The sequence below is a fragment of the Olea europaea genome, chromosome 22 (genome assembly GCF_002742605.1).
Source record: "Olea europaea var. sylvestris chromosome 22, O_europaea_v1, whole genome shotgun sequence".
Classification (NCBI taxonomy): Eukaryota; Viridiplantae; Streptophyta; class Magnoliopsida; order Lamiales; family Oleaceae; genus Olea; species Olea europaea.
In genome coordinates this window covers 14,902,648-14,930,292 of record NC_036258.1, presented here as the reverse complement: position 1 = coordinate 14,930,292, position 27,645 = coordinate 14,902,648, and the positions used below count along the sequence as shown (strand labels likewise).

General features: G+C 34.8%; 2 protein-coding genes across 7 annotated transcripts; one reads left to right on the top strand and one right to left on the bottom strand.

Moving 5' to 3' along the window:
- The first annotated feature begins 3,410 nt into the window (after window positions 1-3,410).
- Window positions 3,411-17,708, top strand: LOC111371807 (formin-like protein 18). 6 transcript variants are annotated; one of them, XM_022993979.1, is made up of 17 exons: window positions 3,412-3,927; window positions 4,525-5,228; window positions 6,273-6,494; window positions 6,586-9,155; window positions 9,271-9,400; window positions 10,555-10,626; window positions 12,166-12,264; window positions 12,446-12,487; window positions 12,617-12,697; window positions 12,847-12,897; window positions 12,971-13,052; window positions 13,684-13,778; window positions 14,015-14,086; window positions 14,169-14,285; window positions 14,695-14,730; window positions 14,853-14,919; window positions 17,199-17,708. In XM_022993979.1, the coding sequence occupies exons 1-17, from the start codon at window positions 3,855-3,857 to the stop codon at window positions 17,384-17,386; spliced, it is 4,701 nt and encodes a 1,566-aa protein (XP_022849747.1). In that variant the 5' UTR covers window positions 3,412-3,854; the 3' UTR covers window positions 17,387-17,708. The 6 variants fall into 6 exon arrangements, 4 of the variants coding, with proteins under 4 accessions (XP_022849748.1, XP_022849747.1, XP_022849749.1 ...); XM_022993978.1 differs by having other exon boundaries at window positions 3,413-3,927; window positions 14,695-14,763; XR_002698658.1 differs by lacking the exons at window positions 14,169-14,285; window positions 14,695-14,730; window positions 14,853-14,919; window positions 17,199-17,708 and having other exon boundaries at window positions 3,411-3,927; window positions 12,971-13,087.
- Window positions 17,709-19,859: 2,151 nt separating this feature from the next.
- Window positions 19,860-23,178, bottom strand: LOC111371188 (probable WRKY transcription factor 40). Its single transcript, XM_022993090.1, has 8 exons — window positions 23,033-23,178; window positions 22,850-22,909; window positions 22,136-22,432; window positions 22,023-22,088; window positions 21,840-21,899; window positions 21,136-21,432; window positions 20,855-20,971; window positions 19,860-20,316 (listed from the first exon to the last, which is right to left on the bottom strand). The coding sequence occupies exons 1-8, from the start codon at window positions 23,093-23,095 to the stop codon at window positions 20,062-20,064; spliced, it is 1,215 nt and encodes a 404-aa protein (XP_022848858.1). The 5' UTR covers window positions 23,096-23,178; the 3' UTR covers window positions 19,860-20,061.
- Between the last annotated feature and the right edge of the window lie 4,467 nt (window positions 23,179-27,645).

The following is a 27,645-nucleotide window of genomic DNA, read 5'->3' as shown; positions in this document are numbered from 1 at the left end:
AACCAGCGAGTTCTCTAGTTTCCACTTCTGCAACTGGACGGCATCTGTAGGCTTCTTTGTTTCTCCGGTCAGGTAATCAAGCTTTTCTTTGCCTTCAATTACCAACTTAATCGATTGAACCCACTCTCTAAAGTTTTTTCCATTCAATTTTTCCACCGTAAGCTGAAAGGAGGCATTTTCGACTCTCGTAAAACCCATGGTAAGTTTATTTCTATCTCAATGTTAGAAAATTTAGGGTTCATGAAGATGTTGATGGGATCTTCCGTCATCGGCTATTAGGCTTAGAATAGCCCGGCTCTGATACCATGTAAAAGAGATTAATTTCTCATATATTGAATGAATAATCTATAGCCTTAATTATAATACAAACGTGAGTAAGGAAAGAAGGAAATAAATTTCCTAAATTAGGAGATGAGAAAAGATTCATAATTAGTATAACTAACTAAGGTAAGAACTAAATATGGTACAATAAAAAAATCAATTACACTATTACTCTTGATTTCCTACACAATCATTTTCTTTAGATCATTACAAAATGGATCTTTTTTCGGAACCTTCTTTGATCTGAAGCCTTTAGAGTCAAAGAAGCTTCGATAAAAGGGCCATAGATAATAGTGGTTCTTCTCATGGGCCAAAATCGAAGCGCTTAGTGGCTTCATCCATATTTGACCAAGATGATGCATTGTTCTTGACTTAACTTCTGATAGGATGCCGAGTAGTATGCCGCGTAGGCAATAAATTGAGCCTGGTTGACGAAGTGGAACATTATCCTAACCTTTTAAATTAGTTACATATTGTTTCAAATGTATCACAAATTGAATTAAATAATAAGTATTACTTAATTTTTTAAAGAAAAAAATAAAAAAGCAGAAGATCAACAATGAATTCTGTAGTTTGCACTTCTAAAACCTCCTTTAAGCTTCTCTATTGATTTGCTTCAAACCTTAATTTAGTTTTTCCGCGAATCCTCTTGAAAGAGAGGGGTCTCATTGAAAACAAGATTGTAGAACCCTTTGAAGTATGAGAATTTAGGTAATTATAGCCCCTGTTTGGACTTTATTTTAATTTTAATTTCTTTTTTTCTTTTCAACCACACATTTTTCAACAAAATAATATTACACATAAATTCAAAACTTTTTTTCTTTTTAATCATATATTCCCTAAAAAATTAGGGTGTGTTCTCTTTGCCGTTTTCGAGTCATTTTCTGTTTTCGATTTTTCAAAACGTTAAAAATGCGTTCTCTTTCCCATTTTCGAAAACAAAAAAAAAAATTTGTGAAGAAAAAACTAAACGACATTTTTATCGTTTTGGACGTTTTCAGTACAAAACTCAAAAAAATAGAAAACACGCGAAACACCTTTATTTTTCATTTCAAAGCCTTCCTTCTATTTCTGTTTTCGATCCAAAACAAGGCTTTGCCTTCTCTTCTCTTGGACGCCGGCTACGACGGATGACACCGGCAACGAAGGGTGATGCCGACTACGAAGGGAGATCATCGGTGCCGACGCCTATGTAGAGAGGTGACGCTGACGCAACATCGCAACGAGGAGATGCGCTGTTTTTCGCAACAACGAACTTGGACCTTCAACCATGATGTTCGACGCTGACGACGCAACCCAAGGTCATGGACCACCACCCCTAGCACCGCCTCATCATGGCGCACCAAATTAACCCATGCTCATCACCAATTTCGAGCCAATAGGGCCGAATTAAGCTGGCAGTCCACGAACCAATTTTGATTGTGTTGTTGGTTCTTTTTTCTTGTAATTGAAGGTGTTGGCGGTTGTGGACAGTGGTGGCAGTGGTTGGTGGTGGTAATGGACGGTTGTGGTCGATGGTGTTGGTGGTTGTGGACGGTAGTGGTAGTGGTTGATGGTTCATGGTGGTGGTAGTGGGGTTGATTTTGACGGTGTTTGGTGGTGTCATGGTGGTGTTGTGGTGGTCTTGGGGTGGTTCTCACAATTTCGAAGGAAACATATTTTTCATTTTTTTTGTTTTGAAAAATAGTTTTTCGGACTAACAAAAAGAACACATTTTCAACAATTTCAAAACAAACATTCTAAACACAAAACTCAAAATGAATTCAAAACTCAAAACTACAAAACTAAAGTACAAAGAGAACACCTCCTTGGTATTTCAAAATGCATTTTCTCAAAACGTCATTAAAATAGAGCCCAAACAGGGTATAGTGTACCATGTTACCTTGAAATTTGTATTTAGAAGTCCCGAAAATACCTTTAAAAAGTCAAAACTTCCAATCTCGTTTGAGTCTATTTCCCAACATTGATCGCATGAGCACAATGATGTCACCAAGCATGTTGGAATGCAGAAATCCACTTCTCTTGGGAGGCGCGCTCTAATGTTTCATGCTCTATGCATTGTATGTGCATTGTGGTAATAGTTCTTCAACATCCTTTTGGTGTGTGCCAAAATTCTTCTTGAGGATAGCACAAATTGTCTACTTAGCCTTTTTCCTTCTCCCCTCCATTTTCATTTTCTCCACATCCTTTCATCCTCCATTCAAAGCACCACATCTTTTAAACTTTGTCAAAAACTCGTCCTGGAATCTTGATCCATCCTACAATATGAGCCTGTTTGAACCACATTATTTGTAGAATGAGAATAAAAAATAGAGCCTTTATGGGACCCACACAAGAGATAGAAATTCAAAAATGGTGGCTTGATGTGATGGATAACGATCATATTTTTCATTTTAATGAGATAAAAATGGGGCTCAAACATGGCCTATATATAAAACACAAAGAAGTCAACAATGACTAGAACTAAACTACTAACAAATATGCAAGATTAAGATATGAATAAGTATAGAAGTTACAATTTATCAACGTGCACAATTAATTAGCGACCACAAGAATCGAACGTAGTTCTTTTGTTTACTCTATATTAATGTTAAACTATTTGATTTAAAAACTTAAAGCAGAATCAAATGTATATCATCATTTTAAATTGTCATTTCGCGACAAGTGTAGATGGGCTTTAGCCTCTGTTTGTCTTCCTTTTTAATTAGTTTTTGGGGGAAATTAATTTTTGGAATATTGATTTTTTGAAGAGTATGTCATTAAAAAGTTGAAAAAAAGTTTTAGGTTAAAATGTAAATATTTAATTGTATGAATGTGTATTTAAAAATGAGTATGAGAAAAACATTTTTGAAAAAAGGAGACAAGCATAGGCTTATATATAATTTGATTATTGATTGTCATTTTCTTGGAATTTCCTTAAGTTGACGCATGCACATCAATGAGATTCTAAACAAAAGGGCAATATACGAAAGGGACAAGAGAGTGAGTACAGGAGGAGCCATCAAACATCATTATGTTATCCCACATTCTGTTAATCGTCTACCTAAATTCACACTTATCGCATATATGACAAAGACATTCTCACTTGAGACAGATATCTGATCCTAGGTTGTCTTCATTTTCCTTAGATACTGCAGAAAAAAAAAAAGAAAAAAAAAAAAGAAAGAGAAATCTTAAATCTCAACATTATTTGGAAAATTCTCTTTCTTGGTTCCTCCCATTGAAAGCCAAGTTTATCTGACAAACGCACACAACCAGTGTGAATGTGAAGAAATGTTCCACATGGAAAAGAAATAAGTGTTCCTTAGAGCCTCAGCAAAATCTATTATCTTCTTCCACTTTCTTGAATACAAAAGATAAGGTCTTGTGTAATGCACTGCATAACTGTGTTTTATGTGTATGCTTTGTCCGGATTTTAAGACCCGGGCTTTTGAGATTAAATGTGTTTGAGCTGATTGGATGCATAGTGGGTGGTATTTTTAGCATTATAAAGGGTTTCGCATTGCTGATTATGTTTGGATCTTGTTGAAAAAATGGCCCTTTTTCGTAAAATTTTCTACCGTAAGCCGCCTGATGGGCTTTTGGAGATCTCAGACAGAGTTTTTGGTATGTTCCTCTTGTTTATTTTGTAAATTTTGATTCTTTATTTGTTGGAAATTATTGGGTTCTCTTGAAAATACATTTTCTGGCGTTTTATTTGTATTTATATATTTACTGTAGGTTGCAATTTTACGACAAGGGTAAAAACATTAATGTATGATATATGATGCTATTCGTTAGCATAATGGGTGATGGGATTTGCAGTAACTATGTGGTACATTGTATCCAGCTTAAATCATTTAATGCATAAAGATTATTTTAATATTTTGTAATTTTACTGATGTTCATTATTTCTGGAAATTTCATCCGTGTCTGTAAAATTGTAATCTAAATTACTTAATTGAAGTCAGAACACTCTGCTTCTGCATTCCCTTATTCCGGGATCCTGGTGTATTTGTCTGCTCATGAATGAATCTGCAGTTAATTTGCACTAAGTTTAATAATGCACATCTTGGTGGTCATCTTTGCTTTCAAGATTAAATAACTAAAGGAAGGAAACCAGAATGCATTCACTGTGTTTTAACTAATGCTCTTTCTAGATGATAAATCCTTTAAATGTGTTAAAATGGTACTTCAAAAATGACTTTTCTTGTGGCTTTGTAGTGTTTGATTGCTGCTTTACCACTGATATTTTGGAGGATGATGACTATAAATTGTATATTGGAGGCATAGTGGGTCAACTCCATGAATGCTTCCCTGATGCTTCATACATGGTGTTTAACTTCGGAAAGGGGGGTGAACAACAAAGCCAGATTTCCGATATACTATCTCAGTTTGACATGATTGTGATGGACTATCCTCGTCAGTATGAAAATTGCCCATTACTCCCCATGGAAATGATCCACCACTTTTTGAGATCGAGCGAAAATTGGCTTTCACTTGGGAAAATGAACGTCCTCTTGATGCATTGTGACAATGGTGGGTTGCCAATTCTGGTTTTCATGCTGGCTGCCCTCTTGATTTATCGGAAGCAATACACCGGGGAAAAGAGAACTTTAGACATGATATACAAGCAAGCACCATTTCAACTTTTGCAGATGTTGTCACCTCTAAATCCATTGCCTTCACAACTGAGGTATTTGCAATATGTCTCCAGAAGGAATGTGGGCTCACAATGGCCTCCGCTGGATAGGGCGTTGACATTGGATTGCATTATCCTTAGACTCATTCCTAATATGGATGGAGAGGGGGGTTGCCGTCCGATATTTAGGATATACGGACAGGATCCTTTTATGGCTGCTGATCGGACTACCAAGGTTCTTTTCTCTATGCCTAAAAAGAGCAGAGTTGTGCGGCATTTCAAGCAGGTAGTTCTTAGTTAAGGCATTTTTTTCGTATGCTTGTCTTGTCCTGAAATATGTTTCTGGCTCCTGCTTTACAGTTGAAAATATATAGTTTAGACTCTATGGGCATATATAGAATAATGCTTCTGTTTCAAGCTTTTGCAAATGATGTTCATAAAATGTTCTTCAGTGACAATTTGTTGTTCTCTTTTTGGGGTTTCGAGTAGCTAAGAGACTCTAATCCCAATAGTTGATGCAACTTATTAACTTTCTTCTACCATGTAACTAAAGAGTTTGTACTTTTAATGCCTGTTGAAATTTGGACTGGTTCTGCAGATTTGTGTGAACTATGATTGAGAATTTGGCAATAGTTCTCCATCACATAGCAATCTTTAACGGACAGTTCACCTGATTGGATAATTAAAATAATAGCATAATTAGGTGTTTCCGTTTAGTTGCTTATTGACGTCTGCACGTTATTATAGGAAAGTTCCATGATAAAAAGAAGGATAATTTCATAGAAGTTCTTAATTCTTGATTAAAAATATTGTAGTTGGAGTAAAGATCATTTGGATGAGTATAACACATGATTACGTAATAGTGCCATTTGTGAAATTCCAAATGGATTTGCTCGATAAAGACTGTCCAGTATGGATTTGGTTGGTGGTTGCTACATGAAACTGGGAGTTTTTTTTTTTTTTTTTACTTCAACCACATCTTTGTCTAAAATTTGAGGTATATGTATTAACCTTTGAATTTTACAAGATATCCTGAAAGAAGTTTTTGAACTTAAATTTTTTTTCATATAAGCCTGTCAAACAATGGTGATCTGTAGAAATAAGATGAATTGTATTATCAGCTCAGCCTTGAAACATAAAATTGCGTCAGTTTAAATTTTCTGTGTTAACTTTCATTTATAATCTAAACTATTAAGAGAAAATTTGCAATATGTTTCTAGAAAACATGATGATGGCAACTTATTTCAACTCTTTCTGATCTTCTTTGTTGAACAAAGGATTTTTGCTCTTTTCTTTTATCCTTGCTAATTTCTTCACCAAATTATTACAGGCAGACTGTGAACTTGTTAAAATTGATATCAATTGCCATGTACAAGGTGATGTTGTGCTTGAGTGTATTACATTGGATGGTGATCTAGATCATGAAGAAATGATGTTTCGGGTAATGTTCAACACGGCATTTATCCGATCAAATATATTGATGCTTAACCGTGATGAAATTGATGTCCTATGGGACATCAAGGATCAATTTCCAAAGGACTTCACCGCAGAGGTAAATGTCTTTTCCTTCTTTCTTTGAAATATATCACACTAAAGCATGCCATTGTTTGAGTTCTGAATTGTCATCTTTTGGGTTGTTGAAGGTTCTTTTCTCAGATATGGATTCCTCTCCTTCATTGGCCGGGCTTGATTTAACCAGTGTTGAAGACAAGGAAGGTCTCCCTATTGAAGCATTTGCAAAAATTCAAGAGATTTTTAACAGTGTGGATTGGCTGGAACCAAAAACAGAAGCTGCACTAAATATACTTGAAACCGAAATTCTCCAAGAAAAACTGGAGATTGTTCCTCTTCCCATTGCTAGAATGGAAACTTTGGAGAACGGATTCACACAAAGTGAGAAAAATGAATTACTGGAGAGTGCACTTCTCCGGGCGGCCATAGAAAAAAAGCTGAAGTGTGGTTTTCTTCAAAGAATTAATGATGGGAAATTGGAGATTGCCTCTTTCCAGAGTGTGCAAAAGGAAATTATTAGTGTTTCTTCTAATGGTGTTAAATATGTCGGGTTGCAGGAAATGAGTCATGCTATAGATGAAGAGACTAAAAAGTCGAAAGAATTTGAGAATGACATTAAAAGTTCTGTGCATGCAACGCCAAGTGAAACACCTTTGGCATCTTCTAAATCATCTCTGGATTTGAACTTGATTACAAAGAAGGTTGAGTCCCAAGAAGTACAGGTTTCTGTTCAAAGACGCCGTGAGTCCAACATCATTTCTCCACGAAATTCTCAAAATTCACAATCTAATCCAGCTACATATTCTAGTTCCTTGCAAGGTTCACCTGTAGCACTTTCCAGATTTCACAGTGCACCCTCAATACTTGGGATTACAGAACTACTGCACGATCAGGTCACCCAGTCAGTTACTCCACAGGTTTCTATTTCAGCATCTATTCCAAGTCTGTTGAAGCCAGCGCAACTCAATAGTTCCTCGCTTCCTTCAGGGCAGCTTTCTTTTAATTCTGAAATGGTAACAAAAGCTTCCCCTCCTCTACCACCAACACTAACTCAACTGATGCTGTCAACACAATCAACACCAGGACTGCTGCAGCCACCAACACCATCTCAACCAAATCTAAAGTCACCAACACTACAGCTACAATCTGCTTGTCACTTATCTTCTTCACAACCGTTTCAAACTCTCTCTAGCCAAGTGCCTCCACCGTCATCATTGCAGCCATCACCACCAGTGCCACCAGCACCATGGTCATTCCTGCAATCAACACCGCCACCACCACTGCCACCACCACCAAAGTCTTCTTGTCACTTATCTCCTTCAGATCCATCTACTACATTTACTGGAGACACTAAAATATCAGGGCAGACTGAACAGAAGTTGCATCTTGATCTTCATCTGCCACCTCTATTTTGTGCCTCTATCTCATCTCCATCTTCCAACTTAAATCCTGTTTCTATACCCCTTCCTCCTCCTATGCCTCCTTTCTCGGCAACAGCTTTGCCTCCCTCTCTTAGGAACCTGCTTCCAGCTCCTTCCCTTCCCTCCCCTGCTCCACATCCTGTCTCGGGAAAAGTTGGTTCTCCCTTTTGTAAAAACAAGCCATCATCTCCTTCCCCTCCTCTACCTCCCTCTCTTCAGAACACACCTCCTCCTCCACCCCCTTCCTTCCCAGCAGCAGCTACTCGCTCTCTTCAGAACACGTCATCAGCTCCTTCCCTTCCTTCTCCGTTCTCAGTAACAGCTGCATCTCCCTCTATTCAGAAGCCATCATCACCTCCTCCTTCTCCTCCCTTCTTAGGAACAGCTGAATGCCCCTTGCCTAGGAAAAAGTCAACAGCTCCTTTGCCTCCTCCCCCTCCTCCACTTCGTTTCTTAGGGACAGATGGATCTCTCTTTCAAAGGAAACCATCATCAGGTCCTATTCCTCCCCTCTCTTTTCTCTCCCAAACAAATATACCTTCCACTCTTAGGAACACGTCATTAGCTCCCCCCCATCCACCACCACCATCTCCACCTTCGTCTTCATCAAGTGGATCGACTGTACAGAACTCATCCGCTTGTTTCCTTCCTGCACCACATCCATTATCTAGGACGACTTCTTCAACCACCTCTCAAGATTCGTTCCTGCTCCGAGCAGAAGATTCTGCATTACCTGCCACTCCACCTCCACTTTCTCCACCTCCATGTTCAAGACCAACCATAGATTCCACCATTAGATTGTCAGCAGCATCACCAGCACTTCCTCAACATCCATGTTCAGGATCAACCACAGTTTCCACCATTAGATCTTCTGCAGCACCACCAGCACCTCCTCCACCTCCATGTTCAAGACCAACCACAGTTTCCACCATTAGATCTTCAGCAGCACCACCAGCACTTTCTCCTCCTAGTTCCATTCAGGAGGAAGCCATCGTGGGGAATTCTCAAAATGTTCCGCCTGTTCCACCTCCACCAGCTCCACTTTCCAATGGCTTATCAATTGCTGGCAGTGCTTCTTCACAGTCTAATTCTGCTGCCAATAACAAAAGCATACCTGCACCTCCATTTTGTACAAAGGGAAGGTTACCAATGCGCGCGAGTACAAAAATTCAAGGTCAAGGAAGAAAGACATCCCTCAAACCATATCACTGGTTGAAGTTAACGAGGGCTATCCAGGGGAGCCTATGGGCTGATGCACAAAAACCAGAGGAGGCTTCAAAGTATGTCATTAAATATAACTATACTATATCTTTATTGATTCATAGCTATGACTTACTTTTATGTGAGCATGAAGTTGTGTAATGATGACATCTTCTCTTATGTTATCCATGTTAGAGCTCCTGAGTTGGATATGTCTGAGCTTGAGAGTCTTTTCTCAGCCAGTGCTCCAAATTCAAATCATGGAGGTGCCAGCGGAAAAACAAATCGGCTTACTTCCGGACTCAAATCTGATAAAGTGCATCTGGTAAAACTGATGTTATTTTTGAGTATATTTATCATTAGTCCCCATCATATATTATTTTTGCCGCTTCAGCCGATCTTGTTTCTTTGCATAGAGTATATTTATCATTAGTCCCCATTTTGCCTAGTGTGCTTTCTTTTCTTTCCTTTTTTGTTAATTGATAAACACTTTTAGGCCCTGTTTGTGCCACATTCTTTGAAAAAAATACATTCTTAAATAGTGATTTGACATCATTTCAATCATACATTTTTCAATAAAATAATATTACATACAAATCTAATACTTTTCCTTATTTTTTAATCACACATTTCCCATCAATACACTATTTAAAAATGCATTCCTATGAAAATAATGTGGCTCAAACAAGGGCTTAAGGTAGGAATTTCAGTGCCTTGCTACGGTGTCAGTGGATTAAACTGCTTCTGTTGGTGGTCTGAGATATTCTGATTTCCTGCGTTTTTTGTACGTCTTAGTTTGAGAATAATACTGGGTGCAAGTTAACTAAGTATTATCACTCAGTCAGTCATTTTTTCTCTCAGATATCGAGGGAGGTTATACTGCTTCTGTGATACGGTTTCATATGCTATTGATGTAAATATGCAGTCTCGCTAATGACTTGTGGGAATTTAACTAGGTTTGTAGAGATGTATAGTGTGCTGTTTCACAGGGTCCATTTAAGTTAACAGAACCAACATGTCAATAATTAAAACTTGTTAAAAATTTTCTTAAAAATTAGTTTTTACCATGTGGATTGTAAAGAGGCATATTGCACTTTTTTATTTCGTTTCTATTAACTTGTTTCGAGTATTTGAGGGTGACAAACTTTTTCCAAGTTTATGCACAAAATAGTTTTATTTAATCTACAGAAGTCACACACATGTAGTTATTTGTTGGTTAGATGGGAACCTTTGGAACGTTTTTGTATTTATAATAAGACCTAATATTTTTATTAATCTCTTTATATTTTGTCCATTACTTTATAACTCATTGTCAATAATCCTCTGCCCTAAATTCCTGTGATTGGAAGCCTAGTGTTTATGTTTTTCTGTACATGTTAATGCTTTTTGTACATCATGAAACCTCATATGGTCTTAATTTATTCCCAATAAAAACGTGTATGCTGCTGTTATAAATATTCGTATACCCATTATTCGCAGATTGAACTAAGAAGGGCATACAATTGTGAAATCATGCTGACAAAAGTTAAGGTTCCTATGTCAGATTTGACGGTAGGCTAAACGTAATTTGCTGCTTTTGTGTCTGTTTAATTTTTTCAAAAATATTGCACTTTGTTCCTTGATTGAATTTTCTATTAAATTCATGACATTATTGTCATGGTGGTTGTGATTATTGTTTACAATTCTTGGGTAAATATTTCCTATTAATCTCAATTTCTATTAGCTATTGTTTATGGATAATAACACAACTTTGGTTCGTGTCAAGACTTGGAGTTTCATCTAGGTCAATTTTGTTGAGAGGAGTAACCCAAGACCTTATAAGTTGGTCTATGTTTTTATCTTTATTCGATATAAGATTATATTCCTTAACATGCCCCGCAAGATGGTGGCTCGTTTGAACAGACCAATCTTGAAATCTGCATGCTCATTTTTTGAGTTTTAATTTGATCGAATCACTCGTTAGAGTTTAATAGGCTCTGATACTATATTAAGACTTGGAGTTTCATTTTAAAAGTTAACATTGTTAAGAGGAGTAACCCAATACCTTATAAGTTGGGCTATGTTTTCATCTTTATTCGATGTGGGACAGTTTGAAACTGGATTGTTACAGGTATCATAATAAATGTGCAGAGCCTCTGTAGATACTTTGTAGTAGAAAAGAAAGTTAACGTGTAACAATAATACCAATAATACTTGAAGCACAAACTAATTCATGTGTAATGACTAGCCAGAAAAATATTAGAGGAATTAATAAGCTGTGTTAAAATGGAGAAACAACTAAATAAAAGGAAATTTCAATATGAATATGTACAATGTAGTATGCAGTCTTCAGCAGATAGTATAGTACTCACAACTATAGATACTCGTTCTGATTAGGGTAGAACTTCGAACTAAAAGCTCGTTGCTGGGGATTGGAAGGGTGGGTTTAATAATGAAAATATATTTGATGTGAAACTTTAGACAAACATTTAAAGTGTATAAAATTCGAGGAGCCAACTTAAAGTTCTTTGAACATGTGAAATGAATCCAAAAGAGTTGCTTTTTAGTTTAGAAGTCCAGAGGGTCATCTCTCCTTAGCCTAATATAGCTTCACCTTTGATTCTGTCCTTAATGTTGGAAACCCTGTGGTTCTAGGGCTAACTGTACATATTATGATGGGATTAACATTTTAGGGATTTTTAATTTTACGGTTTTGCTATATTGTTTGATGATATAAATTAATAGTCTTGCTAAAAAAATGATTCGAGCAAGAAAGTCTGAAGTTTTAGATTTAGATGTTATTGATGGATTGTCTGAATTTTCTCCTGAATGATTTCTAGCTGATTTTGTAGACTAGTGTTATCTCCTTTTCGAGTGCATGCTCATGCATAGTAACAGTCACAGCAATGTTAGCATATATGTGCAGCATTTTTGGGCGCCTAAGATTGTAGTTTAGAAATATTTCTACGATTGTTTTAGTTTATGGATATGGAAGTGGCTTATTCTTCACATATCAGTTGTATTGCTTGCTCTGCTCATCTACTAAGAAATAGCAAACTAAAGTTACTTTATAGCGTTCTCTTAGATTGTTACATTGAATTTTGTCGACAGAATTCGATCCTTATTATGGATGACTCAGCACTGGACATCGATCAGGTTGATAATCTTATAAAATTTAGTCCAACCAAAGAAGAAATGGAACTTCTCAAGGTGTTCCTTTATTTCCTAGTCATTTGTCTTTTTTATACTAGTACTCTTCATCCTATTGACTTCTATAATCATGGGAACTGAAGTGCAATAAACATGAGATGGCTTCGTTATTTATAATTTGATTGCTGCATATTCACATGTTAATTTCTCACTCCCCCTGGAATAATATTTCATTTTCCAGAACTACAATGGGGACAAGGAGAACCTTGGAAAATGTGAACAGGTGGGTGGGATTCTTCTCTTACTTTTACCTTTTCCATGGTTTCATGAATATGTGAACTCGCAGTATCCCAACTAGAGGAAAGACCTCATCTTATGGCCTTATAACACGTTCTATTTCCACATGTTTCAGTTTTTCTTGGAGTTAATGAAAGTTCCAAGGGTAGAGTCCAAGCTAAGAGTTTTCTCATTTAAAATTCAATTTTGTTCCCAGGTAGAAGGAAATCTAGCTTTATTATATACTATATTTTGCTTTTTATTTATTCTTATCACTTAATTTTTCCAGTTTATAATTTTCAATCAAATTATTCTGTTTTTCTTTTTCATGCACCGATATTTTTTACATTCAATTCTCATCTCCAGGTTTCTGAATTGAGAAATAGTTTAAATATCGTGAATTCTGCATCTGAAGAGGCAAGCAACTATGCTCTTTTCTTTCCTCTTGCTTCTATTATAAAGGTATTTCCCTGAAGGCAGTTTTTACCAGGTCAGGAATTCGATCAAGCTGAAAAGAATCATGCAAACGATTCTTTCACTGGGTAATGCTTTGAATCATGGAACGGCAAGGGGTGAGCAGAATCGAAAACTTTCATTTACTTATCATGTGGGTCTTTAGGTTTGGACCTTTTTTTGAGAGTATTTTACTATTTTGTGACATACTAAATGTTGAATCCTGTACGATATTTGTCCAAGGAGATAATTTTGATCAGACAAACTGTTTGTTTGGCCAGTGGCTCAACTATAACTGGTCAGACCCTATGCCAGTTCCAATTCATATCTGAGTTCTTATGCATCATCCAGTCACAGGTCGTTGATGAGCTCCTTGGCCGGGGGGTTTCTATTCTGCTTGCGTTGAGGTAGATTAGCTCGTACATAGTGTGACCCAAGAACAAGGATAGCCTGATGAACGACTGGCTCAGCTGATCAGCTCATTGATTTGATTTTGTCCATTCCAGTTACATTAGTGCTAAAGTCATATGTCACCCTTTGCGATCATTTACAGTCAGTCAACTTCATATTTATGAAGTTACACCTGAACTTCCACGTTAGGATGAGAAAATTCCACCCTATAAATTTCTATGGATGTTCTGTTGTTCTGATTGCAGTGCTTCTCTAACTGATCCAATTATCTCTTGAAAATGCTTGAATTCCATATTATGTTCCTTGCTAAATTGGATAATTCATACCTTCATACTTTAGGTTCTGCTGTTGGATTTCGCCTGGATAGTCTTCTAAAACTTACTGAAACACGAGCACGTAACAAGAAGCTGACGCTTATGCACTATCTGTGCAAGGTACAATATGAGTTATGTTTTGATGACTATCTCGTGCTATATACACTACACTAAATATGAGATATTACAACAAAGTCAATGTTTATCACAGAACCAGAGTTCAGTACAGTTCCAGATTTTTCTGTCTGCCCTTTTGATTTCATTGTCACCGCCTCTGTAGATTATCTCTTTTGTACCAGTGTTGTGTTGAAGAACTCTCTAAATCCATCCACTCCATGCGTTCCTTTGAACTATAGGTGCTTGCTGAAAAACTGCCTGAAGTCTTGGATTTTCAGAGAGACCTTGTAAATTTGGAGGCTGCAACAAAGGTACATTTCTTTTTCTCATCTTAGGAAAACATTTTTTTAGAATTACTTAACTATTAACATGATCAGTAATTTTGCGATGCAGATTCAGTTGAAGTATTTGGCGGAGGAAATGCAAGCCTTTAGCAAAGGACTGGAAAAAGTTATGCAGGAACTGGCTGCCTCTCAAAATGATGGTCCTATCTCAGAAAACTTCTGCAAGGTAGCTTTCCAATGTTACTCATGTTCTATGAATGATGCAATTTCTTTCTTATCAATGTTGATTATTTATTTGACTAAGCTCTTTACGTAGGCCATTTCTACCACCCTTACATCTACTCAAATTATTTGTATCACTTCTATGCTAAAAGAGAAAAATCTATTGAAATCACAACTAGTCAAGGCCTCTTACATTAGTTCACACTTTTTTTGTACTCATATTTCATCCATGACTAGAAATATGTGGTTCCATTATTACTTTTGCTACCATATTGCATACAATTATTAATGTCAAGTTTTTAAAGCAAGGTAAGTTATTTCAGACGTATACCTCTCTCTCACTATCCATATTTATGTGTTTCTTATTTATGCATGTCAGTCTCTAGCTAACCATTTTTTGTTGAAAATGCTAGATGCTAAAAGACTTTCTTGGTTATGCTGAAAGCGAAGTGAGATCTCTGGCTTCACTATATTCTGGAGTGGTATTTCTGTGGCCTATGAATTTGTATTCCTTCCCCACTTTGCATGTTCATATAAAGAAGCTAATTCAAGAAATTTTTGGAGTTTCTAGGGGAGGAATGCAGATGCACTGGCTCTTTATTTTGGGGAAGATCCAGCTCGTTGTCCATTTGAGCAAGGTATTCCTGTTAAAAGTTTTGATGACATCTTGTGGTTTTTTATCATGCTATGATGTAATTGTTTGTCCTCATCTGTTTCAATCTGTTTTGCGTGGAGGCATCTGAATAGGTGTTTAATTTCCCGTCATACTGACATAGGATGCTATGGAACAATTCTAGGATAGGGGAAAGGAAGAGAAGAAGAGAAAGAAATGGGTGCAAAGAAGAGAAGAATTGAGGGCAAGAGGAAATCTATTTTTTTAATATATCAAAGTTGTCTCAATTACATTGCATAAGCCCCCTTTATATAAGGTTTAAACTAGTCCTAATTGAAATAGGAAAATGTTATAAAATCAATCCCTAATTATGTTTTCTAAATTAAACATCAAAATTGAAAACTAAATATAATAATGTATCTTCTAATATTCCATCGCATACCCTTTAAAATTTTTTATTTGCTTCTTTTCTTCTTGTTAGAGCTTTGTCTCTCTTATCTTAAGCATGCTTGTGAGTGCTTAAATTAAAACGTCAGTGGTCATAAGTTGTGGGTCCAATGAAACGTGTGGGTAATAAGCGGGTAGTAGTTGTGGTTTCTATGAATATATAGATAAAAAGTAAGTTTGACCCTCATAAATTTTAATTTATGCTTTGCCAAACATGCACTTAGTGTAGAACACTAAATTTAAATGACGTCCTATCCCTCTCCAAAAATATTTTGTCTTACCAAATCCTTGGCAAATATCTTCTTGTGAAAATTGCTAGAATTAAGGTACATATCCCGAGGTTGTATTATACTTGTTACTTAAGGCTGTTATCTTACATATCTATGGTTATGGATGAAATTTTTTAACTATAATAAAGCCCTTGCTTGATCCCCATTTTGGAGGAAATAATGCATTTTAAATTGTAGATTGATAGAGAATGTGTGGTTAAAAATTAAAGAAAATTTTTGGATTTGCGTGTAATATTATTTTATTGAAGAATGTGTGGTGGAAAATGAGTTTTGAAAAAAAGAATTTTTGGAAGAATGGGAGTCAAACAAGGACAAAGTGTAAACCTTGTCTTATGAATGCTCTTATTATATATTATTCTCATTGTCAAGTTCAAGAATTCTTGTTAGTATTCTAGTCTCTTTCAGGCACTTACATTTGAAACAAAATAGCCAGAGGTACCTCTAAGAGATGTTAATTTTTCCCCTAGCCACCCAGTTTTGTCGTGAAGTGTCTCCACGGATAGGGATGTAAACGAGCCGGGCCGAGTCGGCTCGCGAGCCTAAAGTTTCGGCTCCGGCTCGGCCCGGTTAAAATGGCCGAGCTTTTTTGCTCGGCCAAAAAAAAAGGCTCGGCCCGAGCTTTTGCTCGGGCTTTTTACGGGCTAAGCCGGGCAGGCTCGTTTTCTCCCCCTTTTTTTTCCCCCTAATCTGCTGCCTTTTATGGCCTTAAATTTAAATTTTTTTTTTTTTTATTAAAAAGCTCGCGAGCTCACGGGCCGGCTCGGGCAAAGCCTGTGTCCCCAAAATGGGGCTCGGCCCGAGCCTAGGCTCGGGTCTACCGAGCCCCGAGCCGAGCCACGGGCAGCCCGTGTATCGTTCCCTTTCGTTCCAGTTACATCGTCAATTCTTGATTGATTTAGTCTTTACCAATTTATCAGTCCTGAATGTTTTAATTTTCCTAAACTGAGGGCTAACTGGTTATTGAAATATACAAAAATAGATGAGATCTCATATTTGAATTTCATTAGGTAAATGCAAGTTGTTTGGGAAGATTCAACTATGAAGGTACCATCCATGGGTTTGTGAAATAACAGTGATACGACAGGGGCTCTGAACATCAGAGTGTATCAAGCTAGATGGAGACAAATTTTGGTTCTTTTTCGGGAAACTCTTGTGGTGATGCTTAGAAAGAGTAATGGCTAACAATGAAACCTAATACATTATTCTTAATGAACAACTAAATAACTTTTTCATCAAGGAAAAAGACGGATGGTGCCCGTCAAAGATTGATTAGTATTATACCTTCGATTATAATTCCTATTGACTTCTCGTAGATAAGAGTAATCAATCCAATAATACTTCATCAGATGCTTGTATGAGACAGAAACCACACACCACTCTTTGCTTGATTCTTATGCATTTATCGCCTGCTTAATGAGAAATGGCAGCCCGAGCTTTCATGAAGGATTTTTTAAGTTGACTATGGGGTTGTTCTTCATTGTTCAATGATTTTTATGTTAAATTTCTGCTCCCTCTGATGTTTGTTTCACACAACTGATATTTCATTTTCATTGAAATGTTTCTGCAGTTGTATCAACTTTGCTGAATTTCGTGAGGATGTTTCTACGGGCTCACGAGGAAAACTGCAAGCAAGTCGAACTTGAAAAGAAAAAAGCCCTCAAAGAATCAGAGTATGAGAAGGCTAAATTGAGTTCTTCGTCCACAAAAGAGATTCAGAACAAGAATACTGAGACAAGCGCGATTCAAACAAAGTAGTGAAATGAAAAGTTCTTTATCCAAACTTGATTCAATCAGACCGATAGCCATTACCTTATGTCCAATCCTTCCCGAGATGTCATTCAGAACACGTTAGCAGGATTTGTTCACCAGAATGATTAACGTTGTTTTATTTGGCTTCACGAAAACATTGACTTTCAAGAAATGTCAACGTGATAGGATTTAAATGTTCTACTCAAAATTACAGAAACGGGGCAACAATTTCCCAAATAGTATGCTGTCATAACCTTCTGATTCTTATGTTGTACAGAACTGCGATTATAAATTAATAAATGACAAAATGTACTATGATTTACCTGTTTGTTTGATGCAGAGGTTTGAAGTAAGAATTATCGAGTTACTTTGGAACATTATATTGTTTTGAATGTATTAAAGAGATCTCAACCAGATTTCGTTTACTAATGTATTTATACGAAAATGTTAGCTTTCTTTTTCTTCCAATTTATGCAACCTGTTTGGGAGTGATTTTGAGAATTGATTTTTTGACCGTTAGAAGAAAAGTAGGATCCACCTGTGAGAGAAGAAATCAAATATGTTGGCTAGAAAAGTAAAATAACGGTCAAAAAATTGAGTAAAATAACGGTCAAAAAATCAATTTTTTGACCCAAAAAATCACTCCTAAACAGGCTGATGGTTTTCTTCATTTGGTCAATTTTCGTGGTTGTTTCATTGTGTTTGATTAAGCTTAAAAAGTTTACTTATAAATAAATTAAGTTAGTTTTAGTGTATTTGTATATTAAAGTTGGGAAGAAGTTACTTTTTACACTAACTATGAACATAGCACAATCAAAATAATTGGACCTTTCGAATAATAGTCAAGAAGATCTAATGAAATTTGAAAATTTGTGCCTACACACATGATTCTGCTTTGGTAGATGTGCATGCTTAATTTAGCTTTGCGGTTTCTAGACGAGATGAATCTAATTGAAGTGGTCTATCTCTCTTAGTCCTCTAGCTTAGGGTTGGCAACGGCCTGGCACGCTTGCGTCCCATCCCGTCGGGTATTTTTCCATCCCGTCACCCGTTTAATGTGGGGCGATTGTCTCGTTTACGTACTCGTTTATTTATTTATTATAGTTTTTGATAATTTATTTTATTGCTCTCATTCATTCAAATGAGACAATAATATAGTTATTAAATTTTTTAATTAATTCATTTATTTTTAAAAGTTAAATTATTCGAATATATTTGGTAAACTAAGGTTTCTATCGTTTTTCTTTAGATAATCTTAGTTGTTATCTTCTATTAGAATTAATGAAATTTCATGGAATTTTTCTATTTAAATATTGAGTTCTTTAAAAAAATAAATTAAATGGCATGGGATGGGACCCCTGTTACTCATACTGGCCTCGGGGCGTAATTCCCCACCTCGTACCCAACTTGAATACCCAATTGTGTGGGTAATCCCCGCCCCGTTCGGGACGGGACCCCATGGGTATTTTTACCATACTCTGGCTCAGCCCTCTTCAAGTAGGCTTCTTTCTTCGCTAATGCTTAGGAATTCCTAAAGACTGAATAGCAAGGCCAATCTTGAAAATTTTTAGGCCCTAGACGACAAACGACAAATTATCATGAGGCCTCTATACATAATTTTTTTACAAGCATATTGGTATCAAACATGTCTGAATAAAACAATTTCTCATGATAAAAAATATTATGCCTTTGGTACTCACTCATCATTTAATTTGTACGAGAATCAAATTTCGTTTTGAAGAAATACAATATATAGATTTTTTTGAAAATCAGTGAGGTAGGAGGATGTTGCCTACTATTTATAATAAAAAATATCTTATATTTAAAAATAAAATTCAAAGCAGCAATAAATTGAAAGATATTATTCATAGGGAGGCCCCTACTTTATTTGCATTATCACGAAATATCTAATGTAAGAAAATTGAGGAAATTCCATAATAAATATTTTTTTATACTTTAAATTTTTTTTTTTTGAGGCCCCCATTATACCCAAAACCGACCCTGCTGAGTAGAAATCGTTGTGAGAATTTGGCATGAACGAAAATCTTTATATTGGTTGACTACCCAGTATAGCAAGAGAAAAACAAGCTTCGATTTAGGCGATTAGTCAAACTCAACCTGCTACCTTCATAAGCAAATCATATTTAGCCCCTGTTTGCCTCTGTTTATCTCACAACTTTTTATTTTTCATATTTATTTTTAATCATATATTTACACAACAAAGTATTTTGTATGTAAATCCAAAATTGTAGTCTACTTTTTAATTATACATTCTTTAAAAATAAATAAATAAATAAATCATTCTCAAAACATTATTTTTCCTCAATTTCTCTTTGTAATGACCATCAAATAGGGGCCTATTTTATCACGAGAGATCTAACTATGGGGGAGTTTTTATAAATATTAGGTAGTAAGATTTGAACATAACATTTATACATTTTATTGTCACAATCGATTTTCCCATCCAAAAATTCTAAGCTAATTGAGAAATAGATTTGTTTATTTATTTATATACTGTCTTCAACAAGCGAAACAAAACTTGACAACAATCCCGTTTCCCAAACAATATCTACTACTTCATTACCTTTAACAATGCAGATTCAACAATTTTTGGCTAAATTTTACATTCTCAAATGAACCCAGATGCCAATAAAGATTGAAATCCTTGAAATTTTCTTGAATCAATTTTCTTCAATTTCATGATCTAAAATTCTCCCTGTAATTGCTGCTGCTAGTGCTTCCGTGAAACTGGGATTTCTTGTTAAAGTAGATGCCATTTGTTCAACCATGGATAAGGAGACAAAGCTGGAGGATGAGATATCATTTACTCCCTTTAACAATTCTATTGAAATTTCATCTTCATTAGGATTTTTGTGGTTGTGATTGCCTTCATAAGTTGCTACCAAAAGTGATGGATCATTAACACTTCTTTGCACCTACGAGTATAAATCAATTATTTCCTCAAATAAGTTAGTATACTTGTGGAAGACATAATTTGCATAAATAAGTACGTGTCTCTAATGAAACAGAGACACATCCTGAGTTCAAGTCTCGCACTGTACTGACCATAGGATGAAAAAATAAATATGGCTGCACTTGAAAGGGCGTATTGACATAACTTACGTGTAAGTTTGTCCTAATTTTGAGAAAAAAAAATAAATAAAAGAAAATAGAAGAAAAAAAGATGCTGTTTATGTGCTAAAGTATGTGCACAACTCATTCACCAAGCGCAAGGAGCAATAAACTCATGGAATATTCAGAAAAATGATTATATTTGGGAAGTGTTTATATATCGAAAGAAATGAGTGGATTAAAGTGGTTTAACCAGTAACGTTTAAATTTTTTTCAAACATAGGCATAATTTCAACTGCACCAGTGTATTAAAAAGGAAATAGGCTAAAATCTTGTCCATTTTGGTGTTTCGTCCAATCTGCAGGTTGACAATAGATTTTATATTCCATGAAATGGACTCACTTTCTTCTTGACTGGGCAAGATGGGGCAAAAGAGCACTTATAGTAGGCTCTAGGAGATGGATTGTCTCTAGTCACCTTTTGTCCATATTTTCTCCATTGATATCCATCCTTTACTACCTGTAGTCAAAATCGCGTTAGATCTTTATGGTTTGTTTGGTAAGATAGACTGCACAATATTTTATATAAATCATCTTTTTACGTCCTCAAGAATTAACTTTCAGATGAGGCAATTCAACGAGTTTTCATTAAGTCATATGATTTGAGCTCAATAATTAACTTACTAGGCTCGTATCGGATGGATCGATTCGTACATGAACCTTTGAAACATTTGACACAATTTCATTTGGTGTCCCAGATGACCCTTCATCACAGAAGCTACAAGTGATTCCATTTTTTCCAACAGAATTGTCACCATTTTCTGTAGAATGAGCCTTTCTCTTTCTTGATTTCAAGAGTTCATCTCCTGGGTAATTTTGCATCAAATTGTTGTAATTTTCACACACAATAGTGATTAATTCTATCAGCTTCTTATTCTCAAATTTCATCTGATTTAACTGCTGAATCAAGAAGCGATAAGACTGCATAAATAATTACAATTTTGAGGTTAGCAACTGGAGGAAATATTAAAATGTAAAAAAAATATAATTAAAACGCTACACGAATTTATGCTTTCTATGGTGACTAAATATTGTTAGAGAAAACATTTCATAACGGTTTACAAAGTGTCGAAGAAACAAGTTTCACAAGGTTTTGGTTTTAGAAAATCAAAATTATCCGAGTTTGACATACTTTTTTCTGGATAAAAAGAAGGAAAAAATGAAGAAGAAGAAGAAGAAGAAGACAACAACAGAAAAGATGATTTAGATGAGCTGCATAGGTGAATTATACAAGCAAAGAAGAAATAAATTTATATTTGAATTTGTTACGAGGGAAACTAAAGTACAATACAACGCCGGAAGAAGAAACTGAACTTTGCTATACTCACCTCTTCTTTCATTGACGATGACTTGCTCTCCCCACCAAATTCCTTTTCTGAATCCTCATTCTGACAGAACATAAGTATGTCTAAGAAATTAATGGCACAAGAAATAAGGGTATATTGTACAAGAAGAATTATCTAAATTTTAGTTCCTTTTTCTTCATTAATATTTCAAGTAGACCCACGTACCGGAATTTCACTGTGGTTACTTCTGGGATTGGTGTTGAGGTCAATATCAAGAGTTGTTTCCATTGAAATGTTTTTCATTAAGTCATATGATTTGAGCTCAATAATTAACTTACTAGGCTCGTATCAGATGGATCGATGCGTACATGAACCTTTGAAACATTTGACACAATTTCATTTGGTGTCCCAGATGACCCTTCATCACATAAGCTACAAGTGAATCCATTTTTTCCAACAGAATTGTCACCATTTTCTGTAGAATGAGCCTTTCTCTTTCTTGATTTCAAGAGTTCATCTCCTGGGTAATTTTGCATCAAATTGTTGTAATTTTCACACACAATAGTGATTAATTCTATCAGCTTCTTATTCTCAAATTTCATCTGATTTAACTGCTGAATCAAAAAGCTATAAGACTGCACAAATAATTACAATTTTGAGGTTAGCAACTGGGGGAAATATTAGAATAAAAATAAAATAAAACTAAAACGCTTCACGAATTTATGCTTTCCATGGTGACTAAATATTGTTAGAGAAAACATTTCATAACGGTTTACAAAATGCCGAAGAAACAAGTTTCACGAGGTTTTGGTTTTAGAAAATCAAAATTATCCGAGTTTGACATACTTTTTTCGAACTAGACGAGGATAAAAAGAAGGAAAAAATGAAGAAGAAGAAGAAGAAGAAGACAACAACAGAAAAGATGATTTAGATGAGCTGCATAGGTGAATTATACAAGCAAAGAAGAAATAAATTTATATTTGAATTTGTTACGAGGGAAACTAAAGTACAATACAACGCCGGAAGAAGAAACTGAACTTTGCTATACTCACCTCTTCTTTCATTGACGATGACTTGCTCTCCCCACCAAATTCCTTTTCTGAATCCTCATTCTGACAGAACATAAATATGTCTAAGAAATTAATGGCACAAGAAATAAGGGTATATTGTACAAGAAGAATTATCTAAATTTTAGTTCCTTTTTCTTCATTAATATTTCAAGTAGACCCACGTACCGGAATTTCACTGTGGTTACTTCTGGGATTGGTGTTAAGGTCAATATCAAGAGTTGTTTCCATTGAAATGTTGAAGAACTCTGTATTGTGTTTTTCTGGCCTTCACCAGTATGGTTAGTTGATCAAATGTATGAATGGAAGTATGCATGATGACATAATATTTATAGGGTTAAAAATCTTGAAGTCAAGTCTCCGGTTCTGTTTTATACGAAATGGAAATTGCGTGGAAATTGAGGTTCTTGGAGAAAAACTTTAATTTGTACTATGATGTGTCCATGTTCAAGGTAACACATAAATATATACTGGTCAAGAAATTCTTACTTGCATGCCAAACAATGAAGATTTAAATATTCTCCGAGATATTTATTAATATTATCTTGTTTAGTCATAGAAGATCATCTTATGACTTGTATGGGGACAGAGCATGCGAATGAAATATCTCTTTTATAAAAATTGTGTACGTATTAAACATTTAGCCCCTATTTGGTGTCACTTAAAAATTTTGTTAAAATTTGAGTGAAAGTCAACAATTAATTTTAATCACACATTTTATAAGATTCCTAATTTTTATAAACTTTTTAATCACATACTTATTCAACTAGGCTTGGGTGCGATTTGGTTTCGGTCGGTTTCGATTTCAATCCGAAACAAAAACTAAATTAGTCGGTTTAGACAAATTTCAAACCCAACCAAACCACTGTAACTCTTAAATTGAACCGAACCAAACCAAATCGATTTGGTTTGGTTTGGTTTAGTTAAATGGTTTGGACTTTTAATCCAAATTAAATTTTTTTTTTTTTTTTTTTAAAGTTTGTTTTGAGTTTTAGGTACACTTAAATGACAAGAACTAAAATAACTATTGATTAATAAATAAAATCAGGTTAATAGAGACGGATTAACAAAAAAACTTAAAAAATTTATTATTTTTTTATATATTATGTAGTTTGATTGCTTGAATATGAAAAAAAAAATGCTAAGTATATCTTAATAAGCCAGTGAAAGAAAATTTTTAGTGTCATTACTTATCGACAACATCATAGATTGGAAGGAATCGGGATATAGTTATGTGATTAGAGTTTATTATGTGATTTTTATTTTTCTTAGATTTAAAAAAAAAAGTGAACACGTAAGTGGGTTAGATTGGTTCAGTTAATCAATAACATGAAATTTCAAACCATAACTGAACTGACCCATCATGATTTTTTACTTGTCTGGGGGTGCTTCTCCCTTGATTTCTATCAAAATTGTGACTGTTGGTTGCCGTATTTCTTGATCCATCCTCTCACGGGTGGGTCCCAAAGGAGAAAAAAAGGGTAAGATTTTCAATTACAATCAAGATGAAAAGTTGTACCAGACATGACCTTTGTTTAAAAGAAAATCAAACCAAATCAATTATGTATCGAACCAGCCCGAACCGACTCAAGTTGGTTCGATTTGATTGGTTTGGTCGTTTTTCGATTTTTTTTGCCTAGGCCTATTTTCAACTTTTATCAAAAGCTACAAAAATTTTGATTTTCACTACACCAAATAGGGGCTTAATGTATTGAAACATAATTTAAATAAATAAATATTTTTAATCATCTAATCGTGTTAAAATAAACTGAACATATATAACTCGATAGTGACATGTATATATGATTTCTAGTAACGTACGTAAACTCTTGGTGATAAGAAGTTTCTTGAATATTTATAATAACAATGTTATAGGTACAGAAAAATTTTCACAAAAATTACACAAATAAACACTTGGCAGATTATCATTGGAAGATGAAAAAAGTACAAAAAAAGCCATACAGCTGCTGCCAACGCAGCACTTGTACATAGTCTTTCTGTTTTTTGTACTTGTAAAATAATTATATTTATAAACATGAGAAAAACTTGGACTTAGTGGAAAAAGATGAATTATCTCCGAAATAGTGAGAGGAAATGAAATAGTGAGAGGAAATGAAATTAGTCGTAAGATTTTCTTAAAACTTGACAAAGACATTACTTCATAGTTTTGAATTTTCTTTGTTTTCTACTTAAAGATAGAATATTTTTCTTTTCTTCATTTTTGGATCTCTGTTCACACTTCTAGCAAATTTGACTGGGAAAGGGTGGGGGGTGGGGGTGGGGAAGGTTAGAGAAGCACAGAATAAATATGAAGATAGGGTTCATATCAACCGAACTTAATTTAGTAGAGTCAAGTTCGTCGAGTGAAGAGTTCAATTGATTAAATTTTAGGGTCAAGTTGATAAAATATAGGAGTTGAGTCTAATTGGTCGTGCAAGTTTTTTAATTCAGGATAATATACCGTATAAACTCTATAAATTAATAACCTCCGATAGATAATAATTTTTTTCAATCCCAACTTCGATTAATGGGTGGAATTGACCCTCTATAAGTTAATAACATTTTGCTATTTAATAAAACTTTTTGATACCAACCTTATTTATGTAAAGGTTATATTGTACTTAGATAATTTATGTTTCATTGAGTGAAAGTTGAATACTTTCATATAAATTTTAAAAAATAAGGTAATTTTCCATTTCCACCATTGAAACTCGTTTCAAAAATTGGGAAAACTCAATTCATGGTAATTATACTCTTAATGTCAATTAGATCATTGCACTTCTCAAATAACAATATTTTAATTTGATTTCAATCGAGTTATTTCACTTTAATTTAATTTCAATTTGCAGGTACACCAAAGGTGAGATTTTTTGGTCCTCTCGTACTAAGAAAATGTCATCTAAATTCTTTAATGTCCACATCAGATATGAATCGAACTGTTTCACAACATTTTAATTTGATTTCAATTAAGCTAACTCTATCCAAATCACATTGCTAGGACTTACATTGAGTGAAATCAATTCCCAAACCCTAGTCCTTGGCTACCAAATATTAGATTACTATTAGGCTTGGTTTTATTTGTATCTTTTGCTTAACTTTTTATAATTGAAATGCCCTTGACCAGGTCTTATATTGTGGAGGTGCTGTACTTCATGATTTTTTTCTGGTAACCACGAAAGTTGGTGGAAGAGAAAAGTCTCAAGACTTCATAGAAAGTAGAGTTGAATTCCACTTCCCTTCGCTTTCGTTGGATGGAAAATTACAAATTGATTTTAAAAAGCGAAATAAAATATTTTCCCTCCTTATATCCATAACTCATGTTTAAATCTCTCACTCTCTCTCAACATACATTCATGCTATAGGAACAGAAAGTTTAACATAATATCACGTAGCGTTTTATCATTGAATTGTTTTAAACACAGTCAACTATCTCATCCAATCAGTTCCCACCACGACATCTTCGATCACTGCATTATTCATGAATAAGAAATAAGTACACTTTTGACAAGGTTCTTCATTTTTTAATTATCTTTTTCAACGAGTCGAGGGTGAGGACGGGATCATAATCCGGCCACGAATGTCTTCCCATTTATATTAAAAAAAAAAATATTCCCACACCATATCATCCAAGCTCGACCATTAAAAATAAACATATGGATTTAAAAAAAAAAAAAATGTAAACCTAAAAGGGACGGTGAGGATTTTGTCCCGTTCCCGTCTTGGGTACCGAGATTTGGACAGTGACGGTAGGGAAAATCCCTGACAAAAGGAGACCGTAATGTCATCCCCACACGTTTCCAAATAATTTTATTCTAATTATCAAAGATTGTAACTCTAATCTTTTGTTGAAATTTGTGATCGATTGTGAAAAATACAGATTGGGCCCACACTCACGGGATAAGCATTGGCATTCAATCATTCATAAATCTGTTGGGCCCGTTTAAGGTTAGAAGTCAATCATTGACTTAAAATGTTAATTTAGATGTAAGCAATATTACGTCATCATATGACTTCATTGTTAACGGCATCTATTCGGATGTCAAATTGGCAATGGTCTCAGCTTCTCGCCAATTCAGCTCACGCCTTAATTGACTTATTTACCCTTGCCTTCTAGACGAGGGTGGTGGTACTTATCATTGCGTAAATTCGAATTGAATTGATTTTCAATTTCGTTTTTGAAATTGAAGGAAGAATTTTGGATTTCAAATCTTTATTTTTTTAATTTTAATTTTTTATTTTATTTTATTTTATTTTTTTGCTTTTTGGTTCTAAAAATAAGAATTTTTCGTAAATAATTTTTTTTTCACTCTTATCTTAATTGAAATGTTTGTTTTCGACCCAAGATAACATGGGGGCTCTTCAATATGATTTTCAATAAAAACATAACCAATGAAGTTTTCATTCGTAACTTGAGGAGCAGTATTTTACTTGGGATAAGAAATTCAATGTAGACATAATGTAACTAGTCTCAAACTCGGATGAAGGAGAAGGTATTTATTTATTTTTATTCTGCAACTAAATTTAATCAATTCATTTCTTTGGAAAAAAAATTGAACATGAAATATTTAATTCGTGTGCAATTAAAACCATATCTATGCATCCAGGTAGTCGATTTCAAACTCGAATAGAGGAAGTTTTACAATCTCAATTTTTTTATGTGAAACACTAACAATTTTGCAACTTTATCATTTTCAAATTTCATTATTATCAACTATGTTATAATATGTGACTCATATAAGGTCGAAAACATATATACTGAAAAAGCAATTGATGCCGAAGTG